At 39.6% G+C, this 16,540-nt stretch overlaps 2 protein-coding genes across 7 annotated transcripts in view; one reads left to right on the top strand and one right to left on the bottom strand.

The window, feature by feature from the left end:
• The window catches only part of UBE2E1 (ubiquitin conjugating enzyme E2 E1), a 75,446-nt gene extending 74,035 nt beyond the window's left edge, over positions 1-1,411 (top strand). For both annotated transcript variants that reach the window (XM_025460989.3, XM_025460987.3), the window contains one exon: positions 620-1,411. In XM_025460989.3, coding sequence (XP_025316774.1) covers positions 620-717 — 98 coding nt within the window. In that variant the 3' untranslated portion in view covers positions 718-1,411. The remainder of the gene's footprint in view (positions 1-619) is intronic.
• Positions 1,412-3,078: 1,667 nt separating this feature from the next.
• The window catches only part of NKIRAS1 (NFKB inhibitor interacting Ras like 1), a 31,465-nt gene continuing 18,003 nt past the window's right edge, over positions 3,079-16,540 (bottom strand). For all 5 annotated transcript variants that reach the window (XM_025460991.3, XM_035705039.2, XM_049099617.1 and 2 more), the window contains 2 exons: positions 9,169-9,410; positions 3,079-3,611 (listed from right to left, as the gene is read on the bottom strand). In XM_025460991.3, the coding sequence (XP_025316776.1) occupies positions 3,369-3,611; positions 9,169-9,410 (485 nt within the window). In that variant the 3' untranslated portion in view covers positions 3,079-3,368. The remainder of the gene's footprint in view (positions 3,612-9,168; positions 9,411-16,540) is intronic.

The raw sequence follows: 16,540 nt of genomic DNA, 5'->3' as shown, positions 1-16,540 counted from the left end.
AAAGGCAAAAATATCTATGCTCTAGGAACAAAGATTTACAAAATTGCCTTAGATTTTTACATTTGTCATACAGTTCCCCTAAACCACATACTTCTAACTAAATGTTGAGCTTCTTTGCTTAATAGTTAGTGGTTATTGGACTGATTAGGGTGAGAGGAGGCTTAATTTCCTTTTATTATTAAAGATTTACCATAAAAGATTCTATTTAGGTTTCAACTTAATTGTTGGTTTTGACCTAGCAGCCTGGCTTTTTCTAGGTAACTAATGTAGAGGTAAATAGTGTTATATTGCAACAGCCCAGAGGACTTGAAGGAACAGTCAGTGTGAACACAGCTGGATGTTCATCATAGCCTTGAACCTTCCAGTTTTTATTGAACTTACTTAACACTCCAGTTGGGTGGTGGTTGTTGGGAGAAAAATAGAATGAATTAAGGAGATGAAGCCACACTAGTACTAAAGCCTGAGCATTCTACTAAGTTTTCCCCTTGCATACTGTTTTAGAAAGAAAAAGTGCCCAGGAAAATGGCATTTCAAAACTGGTTTTGATCACAAATACTTTGGCTAAAATTTGAAACGGTCTTTTCCTTTCCTCAAAGTAATCTACATTTTTTTCTTCCAGCTGACCCTTTGGTGGGAAGTATTGCCACTCAGTATATGACCAACAGAGCAGAACATGACAGAATGGCCAGACAGTGGACCAAGAGATACGCTACATAAATTGGGTTTTCACAATTCTTACATTATTTGTCTGTCACAGAGAGAGCTGCTTATGATTTTGAAGGGGTGGGGGAGGGTGGGAGTTGGTAAAGAGTAGGGTATTTCTATAACAGATATTATTCAGTCTTATTTCCTAAGATTTTGTTGTAACTTAAGGTATCTTGCTACAGTAGACAGAAGAATTGGTAAAAGCAACTTTAAAAACTGTCATTAGTTCTGCAATATTAGCTGAAATGTAGTACAGAGAATAGACATTTGGGTTCAGTTGCTTGTAGTCTGTAAATTTAAAATAGCTTAATTTTGTACAGGTTACACACATGGCCATTTATGTAAAGTCCTTCCAAGACTACAATTTTTTTTTTGTTCAAAAAAATTGGAATTTCTTTTCCCTTCTTGGGAGGGAACATTGATATTTAACAGTTTTTAGAGACTGTCATCTCATATATATAAAATGGATATGTGGCTATAAGACACCATATAGGAAATGAGTAGTTATGTATTTTATTTTATATGCCAATCTACTTTATTGTGACAAGATAAGAGGTTTGAATCACGACTTGTGAAAACCTGTAGTAAAATACCTTAAGCTGTTAACTGTAAGGTGTGGAATAGGAGTTGCTCAGTGGATTGGTTATATGTTGTGGACTACTTAAGTCTGCATTTGTTACTGTGCTAATAAACAATATTAAAACAAGCACCTAACACTGCTGTATTCAATTACTTTCCTCTGCCTGTGTTTGTAGTTTGCAGATTCTTCTAAACTTAATAGGGCTTTGCTACTGAACAACCTACAAGTAATACAGATGATAATTATCAAGGACCTAGGTTAGGGTTGGTATTCTTCTACTCTGCTTATGAGGTATCTCAGAAAAGACATCTCCCTTAGAGGGCAATTTGGCAATACCTAAGTGTACATATATCCACCAGTTCTGTTTCTCTGCATATCTCCAGAGAAACTTTAAGTCATTGTAAAAGAATTCATCTGTGTAAACATAGGAAAAACTGGGATCAACCCTAGGGAATGACTTATCTGAATAATTTTCTGGCAAAAAAAAAAAAATGTATTTGTGATGAGGAATTTCAGCCAATTAAACAGGAGAAACACTAGCTGATTTACAAGTTTTATATTATGCAGTTCTTCACCTCCCAGAAATGAACCAATTGACTTTTTAAAATTCACTGAACCTAGCTTTAAAAGTATTCCACTTAAGAAGTTACAGTTTATAGGGCAGCAGCTGGCTCTAGTGATAGAGACCCTTAATCCTGGAGACATGAGTTGGGGGTAGAATTTACTTTTTTAAAAAGAAGTAGTTGAGGGGCGCCTGGGTGGCTCAGTTAGTTAAACATCTGACTCTTGATTTTGGCCCAGGTCAGGGTTGCCAATTAAAACATTAAGTAGCTTTGCTTCCTACTTTTAAAATTAGTTACAGTATTGTTAACCTGCAAAACACAATTAGTCCCGCTGCTTGAATATTGCCAAAATCTTCAAAGAATACTATAGCACAGACTACAATATCTAACCTGTAGTCCAGTATTTTTTTTTTTTAAAGATTTATTTATTTATTTATGATAGACATAGAGAGAGAGAGAGAGGCAGAGACATAGGCAGAGGGAGAAGCAGGCTCCATGCACCGGGAGCCCGATGTGGGATTCGATCCTGGGACTCCAGGATCGCGCCCTGGGCCAAAGGCAGGCGCCAAACCGCTGAGCCACCCAGGGATCCCTGTAGTCCAGTATTTTTATGATACACTTTATTCCATATGACTGTGTCTCCAGAAAACTATTGGAGAAGGTAAAGTAATACTTGTTGAAAATGGAAGCTTAAGTGTCCTTAAGTGCTTAATAGTTTTCTAAAGAAAGAACAAAAGCTTTGAACATACTTACACCACCTGCTACCCTGGGTCATGCTAAACATATAATTTGAACAAAGCTAAATCATAGGTTTTGTTCTATTTAGCTAGGTCTCCAAGAGCTGTAATTTAGTTTAACACCTAAACTGTTTACTGTTAGTGATCTAAAAATATCATTTTATAATTCTAGACATTAGATAATTAATGAACTTCTTAAAAAGAAAGTTATAGGGACACCTAAGTGGCTCAGTGGTTGAGTGTCAGCCTTTGGCTCAGGGCATGATCCCAGGGTCTGGGATCGAGTTCCACATCAGCCTCCCTACATGAGTAGCCTGCTTCTCCCTGTGCCTATGTCTCTGCCTCTCTGTCTCTCTGTGTGTGTCTCATGAATAAATAAATCTTTTTAAAAACCCCACAAAGTTATATTTGAGCTAAGAAGTTGCATAAAGTTACAGAGAACAGTGGCTTCTGAAATAAGTTGGGGGTAATGGAGCTCTACTACTCATAGGTATATCAGCATACCACCCAGACTTTATTTTACCATTCGGACAAGTACAACAAATTTAAACAACAAAGGTACTAAGTTCAGGGATAAGTTTCAAACAATGACAAGGCAAATATATTATTTCATATCAGACAATAAATTTAGCCCAAATAATTTAATTCTAACCTAAAGTGCATTAAATTACTCCTTAAAGGTTTCCTAAGGACCAAAGGTAGGTGATGCAAATGGCCTGTTTTAAATATGCTCACAGACACTTAAAGGCAATCATTATTCAACAGTTGTAGCATTAGTGATTTTTAGTTCTCCGAGCTAGAATTCCCTTTGTTTTTCCTCCCAGGCAAAGGAAAGCTTGATTTGCTCTGGGGCTGGGAAAGTTTGCTGGCTAAGAGAGTGAATGGCTCAATCAGAGTTCTCCGATCTGTAACCGTTACCTCCCACAGGCGTACTTTCTCACTTCTCGCCCACTGCTGTGCCACCTCAGCATCCACTTGTCTCTGCTCAGAAAGGTCGATTTTGTTTCCTAATACGACAATTGCTACCTAAAAGGAAAATAAAAAAGATTATGCTTTGCCAACATCCGTTCCTAGGCAAAAGAGAAAAAAAAATCAAGAAAATTGTCCTATTGAATAAAACTACTTCAAAACTGATTTTCAGATGTGACCTGAGTCCAAACTAGTAAGACATTAACCTCACTCTTCCTGAATGCGTTTTCATTAAAAACGCAGATGCTCTACAGCTTGTTAACTAGGAAACATTTTAAATGAACAGTAGGTGAAGTTACTTAAGTATGAATAGAAGCGAGACTTGGGGAAATTACTATCTAAGAAACATAACAGTTTGAAATGTGTCTGCATTTCAGTGTAGCTATTATACCTGCTGTTTGGGAAATCTGTAATACATACTTCAAAAAAACAAGATTCCTGGAGCCGTGAGAGTTTACCTCTAGAATCTAAGTTCTATGAGAACAGGAATTATTCTGATCAGACATGTGCATAATGCAAGCACTAATATCTGTTGAATGTATGGAACGATAACATTTTACACTAAAGGTAAGACAATCATTCACTTAAGCTTGAATGTTTATTGCACATCGTGCAGTGTCAGGCCACCAGAACTCAGCGGTCACAAGGCAGTCAAAGCCCAGGAGGAAGGGAGGTCTGGAGGAGAGAATATCCAATTTTCAGGCCTTTGACTATATAAGTAAGTAGACAATAAAAATTACAGAAAGTAGAAGGGCAGTAAGAACTGCTAGAGGAGGAACCTCTTGAGGAGCAGCTTTGAACTAGGACACTTAAGCCATTGCTGTGTTCTTGCCTTAAAACTGAGCTGAGTTCCAGTTAGACCATGCCTCCCAGGTAGGATGGAACAGGCCCCTAAGCTCTTTTTGGCAAGTCTTCTGTTCCTTCATTCCTCAGCAGGATCTATCCCCACAGGCCCTCCTGCTACTCTTCATCACCCACATTTTCATCTTCACATGTATTCTTTGATCTCTGATCTCCCATCTCCCTCTCCCATCCAGTTGCAGAAACTGCTCCCTGTTGTCCCTTGACTTTAACAAAATCTCCTTTTTACATCCCCATCTCTGCTTTGAATGTTCCCTTCACTTTTCCTAGCTGAAACTGGCTCAGCTCTGTAGTATTCTCACTACCACAGTGGGCACAAGGGATGTAGGGGGTGTCCTTGTCCCTCAATGCTGTCTCCAACAATGTCCTCTAAGAAGGCTAAAATTGAAGGCTGGTGCTATTAACCTGTACTACCTGTTTCCCACCCCCCACTCTGTTTCTACTCATTACAGACCTGGCTCATGGTCACCACCACACTACTTTTATCATAAGTCCTAATGACTTCACTAGCCACACGGATGACCTTTCCCAAACAGCCTTGATCATCCTTCTGACTTGTTCGGCCATTCACTCCCATGAACACATCCTAGCTCTTGCCATTATAATTGCTCCCCTCCATGGTCTCAATTCCAGAATCCCACTCCCACTTCTACCTTCCTAGTTCATGCCTAACACTCTGATTGCAACAATCTTCCAACACCAGAAGAACTTACAGTCCTGCTGGCTCTCATACCTTTATCACTGTCCTTCAGCCCCTCTCCTGTCCTCAGTTTCTGGGCCAGTTCAGATTCTTTTAATTTATACCTTGCCGCCATCATCCCATTATATTCACCTGGTCAACATTCCATCTTAAATTTAACTATTAACTGAACTGCGTCTATACCCTTATTTAATATAGATGGAGGAAAAAAACGCAGCTCTGCTGGCTGGTCCCAATCCATAACCACGGACTTTTTTTTTTTTACAAGATTTTGTTTATTCATGAGACATACACAGAGGCAGAGACACAGGCAGAGGGAGAAGCAGGCTCCATGCAGGGAGCCTGATGTAGGACTAGATCCTGGGTCTCCAGGATCACGTCCTGGGCAGGAGGCGCTAAACCACTGAGCCACCCGGCTCCCATAACCACGGACTTTAAAAGTGAGTTGGTGTTCTCCAACAAGTATTAACAGCTCCTACCTTGGCCCTCTCAACCTCCAACATCTCTTCCTCCCCACCTCTCAGCTGATGTCCATACTATTTCAGTAAGAAAACAACACTTTCACCTGCATCCGCCACATCTAACTACCATCTTCTAGAACCCATCCTCTATCCCAGACAAGACTGTCACTCCAGCAATCATTTTTCTCCCCATCAATTTTCTCCTATTGAATCATTCCATTAGCAGGCAAACACTTGCTCTCTTCTAAAAACCCTCTTTTACACTTCCTTCTCCAGCTTGTTTCCTTTTATTAGACAATATACTTACTCTTTTGACTCAAAATTCCTTCAAAGAGTCATCTTTGCTGTGTACAAACCTTCTATCCAGGCCAACCAAACTTCATCTCACTGTTTTACTGTAATAGTTCTGAAGACGTCCCAAGTTTCTAAAGGCTGGCCATGTCTTTTTCCTCAGCTTTTCTGACCTATCTGATCTGCACCATGGCACAGTTTGATCACTCCCTACTTTTTAAAGTGGTTTCTCCTCAAAGGATAACTGTTTTAAGTGTTCCAGAGCCATAGCATTTCACAAAACTCCTTGCTTCTCACCTTGTCCCCCAACTATGTTGTCTGTTATCAACACAGCAAAGTGAACATTTTAATACAAGTCAAAAGATGTTTAGCTTTATTCATATTAAAGGAAAATGAAACTACTGAAGTACCATTTTCACCCAGAAGATTCACAAAATCCATAAGCACACAATGTAGTCAAGACTAAAGAAACAGGCACTTTCATACCATGGCTATGGAAGGTAATTTGGCAATATATCCTTTGATTCAAGAACCCCATTTTGGCTGATTTTACAACTCTACTGTAAAATGTACAAAATAATAAATGTGTAAGATTATTCATTGGAGTATAGTTCATAATAGAAATCATTACTATAAGCCCAAGTGTCCATCAATTTGGAACTGGTTAAAGTAAGATACATCTACACAATGAATATGCACCAGTTTTAAAAAAGGGGATCTGAGTACTGCTATGGAAAGGACTCTAAACATTATATGAAAAATGTTATGGTGCAGAACACTATGCTACTTTCGATGTAAGAAAGCAAGTGTGTGTGGGGAACCTATCTGCTTGTATTTATATAGAAAAACTTTTGGAAGGATGCCCCTACACAAGTAGTATAATATTTAAAAAGCATGCTTGAGGGGCACCTGGCTGGCTCAATCATGACTCTTGATCTGAGGGTCAGGAGTTTAAACCCCATGTTGGGCACAGAATTTACAATCAATCAATGAATAGATAAATGAATAGTACGCTTGAGATAAAAGAACTTGGTGGTTGAGGACAGGGGTGGAAACTAGAACTCACAATAGTCCTTTTTTATGTCATTTTTATTTCTGAACCATGTGCAAACATTACCTCTTCAATTTTTTAAATCAAACATGAAAATAAATAAATAAATGCAACCTAAGCTAGATCATGTCTTTCCTGTTCTCAAAATCAATCTGATCCAAAGTGTTGTACTCATCTCCTATCCCATACTCTTCGTAGCCCATTTTGGCCTCCCTGTTGTTCCTGAACATGGTAAAGCAAACTTCCCCCGATCCTTGCACCAGCTAGTCCCTCTACCTAGAGCATTCCTCCTCCACATGGGCTTGGCTCCCTCCATCACTTCCTTTAAATCTCTGCTAAAAGTCACCTTATCAGGGAGGCCTTCCGAGATTGCCCTACAGAGAATAGTACCCTCACACCCTGGCTCTACTTTTCTACATAGCATCTGACTCTTCATGATATTCATTTGTCTATTGTCAGTGCCTTACCTAAAACAATTCCAGGCAGGTAGTAGTTGTTCAATAAGCATTTACTGAATGAATGTGCTTCCTAAATCTCCCTAACAATCATACGAAAAAGGTACTATTATTATCCCTATTTTATGGTTAAGGAAACAGGCAGAAAGTTGAGAAGCAGAACCAAGATTCAAGTATCAACTATGAGTGTTCATTGAATCACTCTTTCAACTTTGGGGGGAGATGGGCAGGAAGGAGAATAAGATGGATACCCTAGAAAATAACAACAGCATTTATCTGTTTAGGTGGGAAAAATGGAAAATGGGTGGGAGAAGCGCATCTACTACTTGCCTCTGTATAAGACTGAACCTTATGATTGTAATCTATTCACATAGGAAATAAGTATTCAAAATAATAAAATATCAATAACTCAGATATCCTTCAACAAGAATGGTTAAATAAATTTTGATACATAAATACCATGGAATATCACTCAGCAATAAAAAGGAATGAACTACTGATACATGCAATAACTTTGGTGACCCCCCAGAGAATTATGCTGAGTGAAAAATGCTAATACCAAAAGGTTACACATTGTACGAGTTCATTTATGTTAACAGTCATGAAATGACAAGGTTTAGAAATGGAAAACAGATTAGTCGGGATTAAGAGGGTGAGGATAGAAGGAAAGTGGGTGTGGCAAAAAAGAATAATGGGAGGGATCCCTGCAACGATGGAACTGTTCTATGTCTTGACTATAAAAATAAATATCTTGGTGGTTTTATATTATACTAGCTTTGTACAACACTGGGGAAACTGGGTAAGGAATCTCTATTATTAAAATTGTATGTGAACCTACAATTATCTCAAAGTAAGTTTAACATAATAAATAAAATATAAAAATCTAGGTTAAGAATATCTAGCCAGTGCTGCTAACCAATATATTATATGGTTTCCTAGATGACATGGTGTCAACCATGTGAAGATCTGTAGAAAGAGCTGCAGAGTTCCAGGGAGAGAACCAGCAATTAACAAAGACTTAACAGGAACAAATCATGTTGTAAAAAAAACAAAAAGTAGACCACTGTCCGTGGAGTACAGTGACAGAGGAACAAAATGATAAAAATAAGACAAAAAGGACAGGTATGGGCTAGATGATTTAAGACTACAGATCATGGTAAGGATCTTATTTCTAAGTGATAAATGAGTAGAATCCAATCTATTTATTTATATGTATTTATATTCATTAATTTATTTTCCACTAAGGCCGAAAACAAGAATCCTATTTAGCCAATGAGACAAAGAGAACTCTAGGAAACCGTGATCCCAAAGAATATGAAGTGAAGTATGTAGTACTTAAGATATAGTGTCATTAAAATTCAACTTGCAAATGGTAACAAGCAAAAGCAGAAAGTCAAACACTGGTCCTGACTGAATTCATTAAATCCTGTATTTCCTGGGCTAAGAAAAAAATATTATGACAGTTACAGAAACTGAATACAATTGAATGCTTTTTTTTAACATTTTTAAAAATTTTTATTTATTTATGATAGTCACAGAGAGAAAGAAAGAGAGAGAGGCAGAGACATAGGCAGAGGGAGAAGCAGGCTCCATGCACCGAGAGCCCAATGTGGGATTCGATCCTGGGTCTCCAGGATTGCGCCCTGGGCCAAAGGCAGGCGCTAACCCGCTGCGCCACCCAGGGATCCCCCCCCTTTTTTTTTTTAATGCTTTTTAAATATTGTAACTGCCCCAAAGTCCATGCTACGATTTAAGCAATATTATAATTCATAGCATTTTTAACAAACCCACTTACCTCCTTTTTGTCTTTAAACTTATCAATTTCTTTCTTCAGAAGCTCTACTCTTTGAAAGGATTCAAGGTTATTCACACTATACACAAGAACAAAGCCATCAGCAAAGGAAAAATAATGCTTTGGTAGCTCTACGCCTTCCTGTAAGCCTCTGGTGTCATAAAGATGTAACTGTTCCTTTACTCCTCGATCCGTTTCCACTGAAGCCATATAAACATCTTCCATTGTTTCACAATCTTCCATTCCTGGGATTAAAAAGAAATTACTCTTATATTGAACCATTACATCATATACTTGAAATTAATAGAATGTTAATTCAATTGTACCTCAATAAATACTATCCTTTTTAGATAACTCAGTACCAATTGGTATTTTCTTGTCCTTTAGAAGTTGGCTTTCTAGAAGTTTCCTTATTTACTACATATAAGAGTCATATTTCCATTTACTAAATTTCTTTAAAGTAAAAGGTAGCTGTTATAGTAAATGAACAAAGTGGTATTAAAATATATTTCCTCTAAATAGAAATAAAGTTTGGCAATGAAGGGCACCTGAGTGGATTGGTTGGTTAAGAATCTGCCCTGAACTCAGATCATGATCCTGGGTTGGAGCCCTGCATCAGGAGTCTGCTTTTCCCTCTCCCTCTGCTGCCCCCCTTCCCTGCTTATCTTCTCTCTCTCTCAAATAAATAAAATCTTTAAAAAAAAAAATTGGCAATGACACTATTTGGCATTTTTAAAAAGTAACTGTTACCAGAGTCCAAGAACTTAGTACTGAAATTGGAGAGTTAAAGGCTGATTTTAAAAGTAGCTTCAAGGAGGCATTTGACAGGATGAGCACTGGGTGTTCTACTATATGTTGGCAAATTGAACTCCAATAAAAAGAATACAAAAAAAAAAAAAAAAAGCTTCATTTTCTTCTCCATCAGAGCTGAAGACAGAACCTGGGGTCACTTTGCTGCCTTTATTCTGTACAACTTCCAGTATTTCCAGAGTCTGTTTAAGGGACTCAAAAATTGTTATGTTCTGTCTGGGCCTAAGCACCAGACTTTTGCTTCAAGTACTTACTGGGTATTTATATGTGAATGTCATGTAACTACTTCAAACTAACAAAATTTATCTTTCCTCCCCACACTTGTTTGTCCTCCTTGCTCATTGATCGTCATTTCCCTGGGCAATCTTCAGAGTTCTTGCTGACCAAGAAAAGTTATCAAAAATCAGCCACTCTGCTGCAGAAACACCTGCTTAATCCATTGCCTCCCTCATTCCTGTTGGCTTGTTATCTTCACCTGAACTACGCAATTAGCTCGGTAAACACCTGGTAAAAGACTAATCTCAAATTTCACGGAAATGTCAACTCTATGGATCCTCTCCTGATTATCCCCTTCCCAATTTTCTGCTTCTACTGTGCCTTGTACCAGTAACATCATCTTATACGTCAATGTTTCCTTATCTGTCCCCTCAAAAGCTGGACTGTAAACTCTGGGGGCCAAGACTGTGGCTAATGTCTTTATAGCTTTGAGGACTAACAAAATGACTTATATACATTGGAAGTCCTTAAGAAGTGTTTGCTGAATGAGTAAACGAATGAGATCATCTCATAACTGATGTCCAAGTTTGTTTTCTTCTGGCCTGAGTGATCCTTTTAAAATGCATTTTCCTTTGTTTCATTTTTTAAAAAGATTTATTAATGAGAGATAAGAGAGAGAGAGAGAGGCAGAGACACATGCAGAGGGAGAAGCAGGCTCCATTCAGGGAGCCCGACACGGGACTCGATCCCGGGTTTCCACAATCAGGCCCCAGGCTGAAGGTGGCACTAAACCGCTGAGCCACCCCCTTTGTTGCATTTATGTGAGTTTTGTCTCTTCAACTGGTCCTGCATCCTTGAGAGAAACCAGTGTGTACACAGCAAGTATTCAATAATCATTTGTTGATAAGGGAATTAAGGGGAGATTAACACTTTGAATTTTAATCAACAGTGAAGAGGCTTATAAGGTAAGTCCCAGGAACCATCTTCATATTTAAATGTGAGCTATATCCAAAAATAAAATCATGTGGATAACATCCTATATCAATAAAACATACAGACATATCCCAGAAATATTGCTGGTTCTGTTCCAGACCTTTGCAATAAAGTATTACAATAAAGTCAGTCTCAAAGTTTTGGCTTCCCAGTGCATGTAAAAGTTATGTTTACACTGTTGCATAAATGAGATAAATACGGTCTTGGATAAATCTGCCGTGACCACTTTGATCTGAAGCCTTCTAGAGCGCAGTCTTCCCTGCTTTGCTTTTCTTTTCCTTCCTTCCTTCCTGCCTGCCTGCCTTTCCATTCATTCATATTTTATTTATTTATTCATGAGAGATAGAAAGAGGGGCAGAGACACAGGCAGGAGAAGCAGGCTCCATGCAGGGAGCCTGATGCGGAACTCGATGGACTGGATCCCGGGTCTCCAGGATCAGGCCCTGGGCTGCAGGCGGCGCTAAACCTCTGAGCCTCGCGCCCCCCCCCCCCTTTCTTTTTGTTCAGTCACACCATTAAGCATACCCCCTGGGGCATAATGTCTTTGATCTGCTCTGGAAATAGGACTCTGATTCTCAAACATACCTTCCTAGGTGGTCTCCCAGCCTGTACTCCTAGCCTCTAGGGTTGTAAAAGCAGGTCTTCTAGGAGGTGGGGTTGCAGAGATCTACTTGTCCTGCAGCTGCCCAAGAGAGACTTTTGTCCAGAAGCCCCTTTAATGAATCACTTTTCTGTCAAGCTGGATTTGGCCTTTTTCTTTAATGGCTCCTTTGGCCTTTGAAGATTATTTTGCATACACCTCCCTTTCACAGAACAATTGGTGAGCCAACCAGGCGGAGCCCACATACTGAAGAATGGGCAAGGGAATAAAGCTTCAGTTGGGGGAACCCTGGATTGGCAGACTACATCAATGTAGGAAGGCAGAATCTGGTTGCTTGATGCCTGTGGATTGCTGCATGAGGACGGGGACACCCGGGAAATGCCAAATGGATTACAGCACTACTACAAAGTCGCATGACCCATTGGGATAAGGAAGGCTGCCAAGCAGTGGCTATGGTGGGCTGGCTGCTCCTGTGGGCCCTTCAAGTGGACACCAACGCCTGGCTAGTGGCAGAAATGAAGAAAGGCAGTTGAAGAAAGAATTACAAATGGAGAAGGACAGGAGACTAGCCACATCCCTTTTGGCTTCTAACTTGGTAGGTACTATCTAAACTAAGGATGCACAAATTGAGACCTCAGTGGGTCTGTCACTTTGTGCACACAGGGGGAACATAAAATGTGGCAACCTCGGATTACAGCCATCACTTGAACCCAGCGTGGGATGCTAAACCATGGAACTCATGGGAAACAGCTCTGTACGCCAGGAAAGTAGGAGGTGTTTTCCATAGAAGGTATGAAAAATGGAGATGCTTTTTTACTGAGAAATAAAAAGTAATGTCCTAAAGAGCATCTGGTGGTCTGAAGAGGAGGAAAAAAAAAAAGACAAAATCAGAAGTTGTATAAGGTTTGTGGAAAAGGAATATTTGGAGAGGAATTTTATGTGTGGTCCAGCTGGCTAAGATTAAAATGAATTTATATTAAAATGGGTTTAATATTAATCATAAGCTGGTGAAAAATTAGAATTGGTTTTCTGTTAAAAGGACATATAAATCTTAAATGTATTCCCCAAATATAAGTGGAAAAAGCTTAAGTCACCTAGACAGTTTACCTTATTCCACACACCAAAAAAACAAATTTAGATCCAACATTTATGTGTGAGTTTTGTACCTATTTCATGGCAGTAATATTAAAACAGAAGCTATAAAGTCTCTGTATCTGAATGTTTATGTGTGTCTGTAAGAATGTGTTATAGTTATATAATATTTTCTACTTCTGGATGGTACTGCTAAAATTTGTTTTAAAAAAAGGCTCTAGTTAATTGGCATAAAAAAAGTGCTTATACAATTTAAATTCTCATATGTAATAAAAATTAACCCAAATGTTTTTTAAGTTCATGTGATCTAAGATAATCTTTCTTAAAGTTCTGAGTTTGTTGGTTTAATTAAAACAAGCATGTCTTCAGAGTTATCAACATCAAATACAATTCCAAGCATCAAATTTACCCGTTAAGTTCATGTCTATCTATTCCAATTTGTCAGCAAAAATAACTTAGAATGCTGGTTGACTTTGTCTGAGGTTTCATGAAATTTTCAGAGGTCATCTAAACATAATTGTTAGGAACACACAGACTGAATAAATAAAAAGTTTTAGGTAAACTTTTTAACTAGCTTCCCAAATCTTCTTGGTGCTTTGGAACTTTAAAGTTTTGCTAAGTGAAGAATGCTGGTGTAACCGTTCCCCACTGCTTAGTTTTTACTAGAAATTAATGTTTCTGAGGTTTAAGAATTTTAAATCATATATGTAATTAAAACTATTACAAGTAGGAAGGTTAATCTAAAACAAAGGCGACATTAGGGTAACCCAAAAGCAAATATAGCATGACCTGCTGGCAGTGCGCATAAACAGAGAAAAGACAGCCCCGCCAACTAAATGCTATTCTAGTGGCTTTATAGAAGTTTACTTCTGCTCAGCAATTTAGGCCACTGTCCTCCATGCCTCCCCTGGAAGAAAAAAACCTCAGCCACAAGTGACTTCTTACCAGGGCCAGGTACTCCCTCGCCTGAAAGACCAGGGTTGGGACCAACGTTGCTTCCATGTGAGAGCCATAGGGGGCACCTAGAGGACCCACATATAGTTCACAATTTACTGGACACCATAAAAATAAGCAAAAAACCATGGCCTTAGTGGATACCAGAGCAGAATGCACCCTAATTCATGGCAATCCAGAATGGCATTCAGGCACCGGGGCAGCCACCAATAGTTACCGAGGAAAAAGCTTAAGGGTGAAATGCACAACAGCATGCTTGAGAATAAAAGCACCTTGTAAGGTTTTCATTTCTCCAAAACTGGAGAATATATTAATCATAGATATTCTTCTGGGGGAAAAAATACTACAAAGTTCTGTAGGAGAATTTACTTTTGATTTAAAGTAATTAGAACTCTCTTTAAGGGGAAATGGAAATTGGGATCCTATGTTACCCCTTCCTCAGGTTATAATTGTAAAGCAATACTGGTTGTTAGGAGGATTCAAGGAAATATCTGCCACTATATGGGAATTACCAAGAGTACAAATAATCAGACCAACATAAAATCCTGCTAATAGTGCTGTATGGCATGTGAAGAAACCGGATGGCACCTGGAGAATGACCATGGGTTGTAGAGAACTAAATAAGGCTGTCCCTAATATTACCCAAATTACTGAACAGACGGTACATGGTGTTGGCTCTTACCATGTGGTTTTGGATTTAGCCGATACTTTTTTTTTTTTTTTTTTTTAAGATTTTATTTATTTGAGAGAAAGAGAGAGCAAGCAAGTACACATGAGTCGGGGGAGCAGCAAAGGGAGGAGGAGAGAGAATCTCAGGCAGACTCCCCACTGAGCATGGAGCCCGATGTAGGACTCGATCCCCACAACCCTGAGATCATGATCTGAGCTGTAACCAAGAGTCAGTGCTGAACTGACTGAGCCACCCAGGCACCCTCCACAATGCTTTCTTTACTATTCCTTCTGGTTTGAGGCTGCAGATAATAAAAGCAGCCAACAGGCTGAATTGAGATTTGCCTAGATGGTATGTATGTATGAACCCTGACTTCTTACACTCTACATGGATAGTTAGGCTGTCCATAAGGGCCCAATGGGCTTGGGATGATTGGGAAGTTTTACAGAAACCACTATGGGGAAAATTATGGAAGAATATATGAAATATAGGACCCTGTTGCCTCCCATACTGTTTTCCATGTCTCAGGCATAGGCGTGTCTCACCCACTGGGAATACTGAGGCAGGCACCTTAGCAAAAATCAGGGCCCTTACCTCCATGCAAAGTTCAGAATTGGCTGCATGCTTTTATAAGCACAGTGGGCATCGCAATGCTAAGGTTGGTTGAAATATAACGAAGGGAACCGGCATGCCCCTGTGCTATACTGACATCTTAGCAGCATCAGCAATAGCCTGATCTGCTCCCATTTGAGACCTAGGAAAATGGTCTTGTAGTTCCACACACAAGACACATACATCATGCAATCCATCTGGTTTTAGACTGCCAAATTGATTATACTGGCCCTCTACCCATTAGTCAAGGTAAAAAGAACACTATAACTTGTATGGATACAGCCAGGGCTCAACTAAGCCCTTCTCTGTGAGAGCCAATCAAAATGCCACCATCCACGCCCTAGAAAAACTTAGTGTCATCTTCAGATATCCTCAAAGGATAGATTGTGATAGGGAAACACATTTCATTGGATGTGGTGCGAGGACATACATGGGTAGTTTCATTTACCCTTTAATCCAGGCCACCAGCCTAACTGGAAAGAAGAATGGCATTCTTAAAGCTCAACTCAGAGCTCTCTTACAGGCATCATAGTTGCACAGATAGATAACTCTTGCCAGAAGCCATACACTTGTTAAGTTCCACTGAGACCATCTGTGGCACCACCCCAAATGTGTGGTTAGGTACCAAAACCAGTATGCCAGGCAGACTGGGTGGCTCAGCAGTTAAGCACCACCTTCAGCCCAGGGCATGATCCTGGAGACCCAGGATCGAGTCCCACGTCGGGCTCTCTGCAGGAAGCCTGCTTTTCCCTCTGCGTCTCTCATGAGTAGATAAAATCTTTAAAAACAAAACAAAACAAAACAAAACAAAACAAAAAAACCAGCATGCTTAGGACTATTGCCATCCAGAAAACGAGGCTGAGACCCTGGTTACTGAGTTAATAGCAGGCCAGGACAACTGTGGTTCCAGGCTCCTCAGCCCATCCTCTTGGGAGAAGGGATTAAACAGGATTAGAATAGTAACTTCCCCCAGAATAATAGGCTATTTCTTGCCAGAGTGAGGGCTAAGGTGGTCCCCATTGTTCTTGCTGGAGTTGGGGCCAACACATACACATTCCAGACAAGCATCCATGTTGAAAGGCATTATAGCTGCTTACCTAATGTGGTTGTTTGCACCACCTTTAATTTACATGTACAGACAGACATTTGGCCCCAGGGTAACATGTCTGGTATGTTGCAACTGCTCATGTACCTCAGGCCAGCTCTGTTCTCCTGACAAAGGTCAAAGGCACTACCGTCATCAATAGAGGGAGAGGATCTCCCCCAGAGAAGTACCTACTAAGCAATTTATTCTTTTATCCTTTAAGCCTGCTGCTTCTCTTGTTATGGTAAAGGAAACCCTTTCCTACAATGGACATGGATACATGTGGATGGTTTACAACAGGATTCATGCTGGATATGCGGTTTGCTCCCCTTTTGACAGGTCT

This window comes from Canis lupus, chromosome 23 (assembly GCF_003254725.2).
Source record: "Canis lupus dingo isolate Sandy chromosome 23, ASM325472v2, whole genome shotgun sequence".
NCBI lineage: Eukaryota > Metazoa > Chordata > Mammalia > Carnivora > Canidae > Canis > Canis lupus.
Note: the sequence above shows the minus strand (reverse complement) of the source record. Positions and strands in the feature narration are given on the sequence as shown.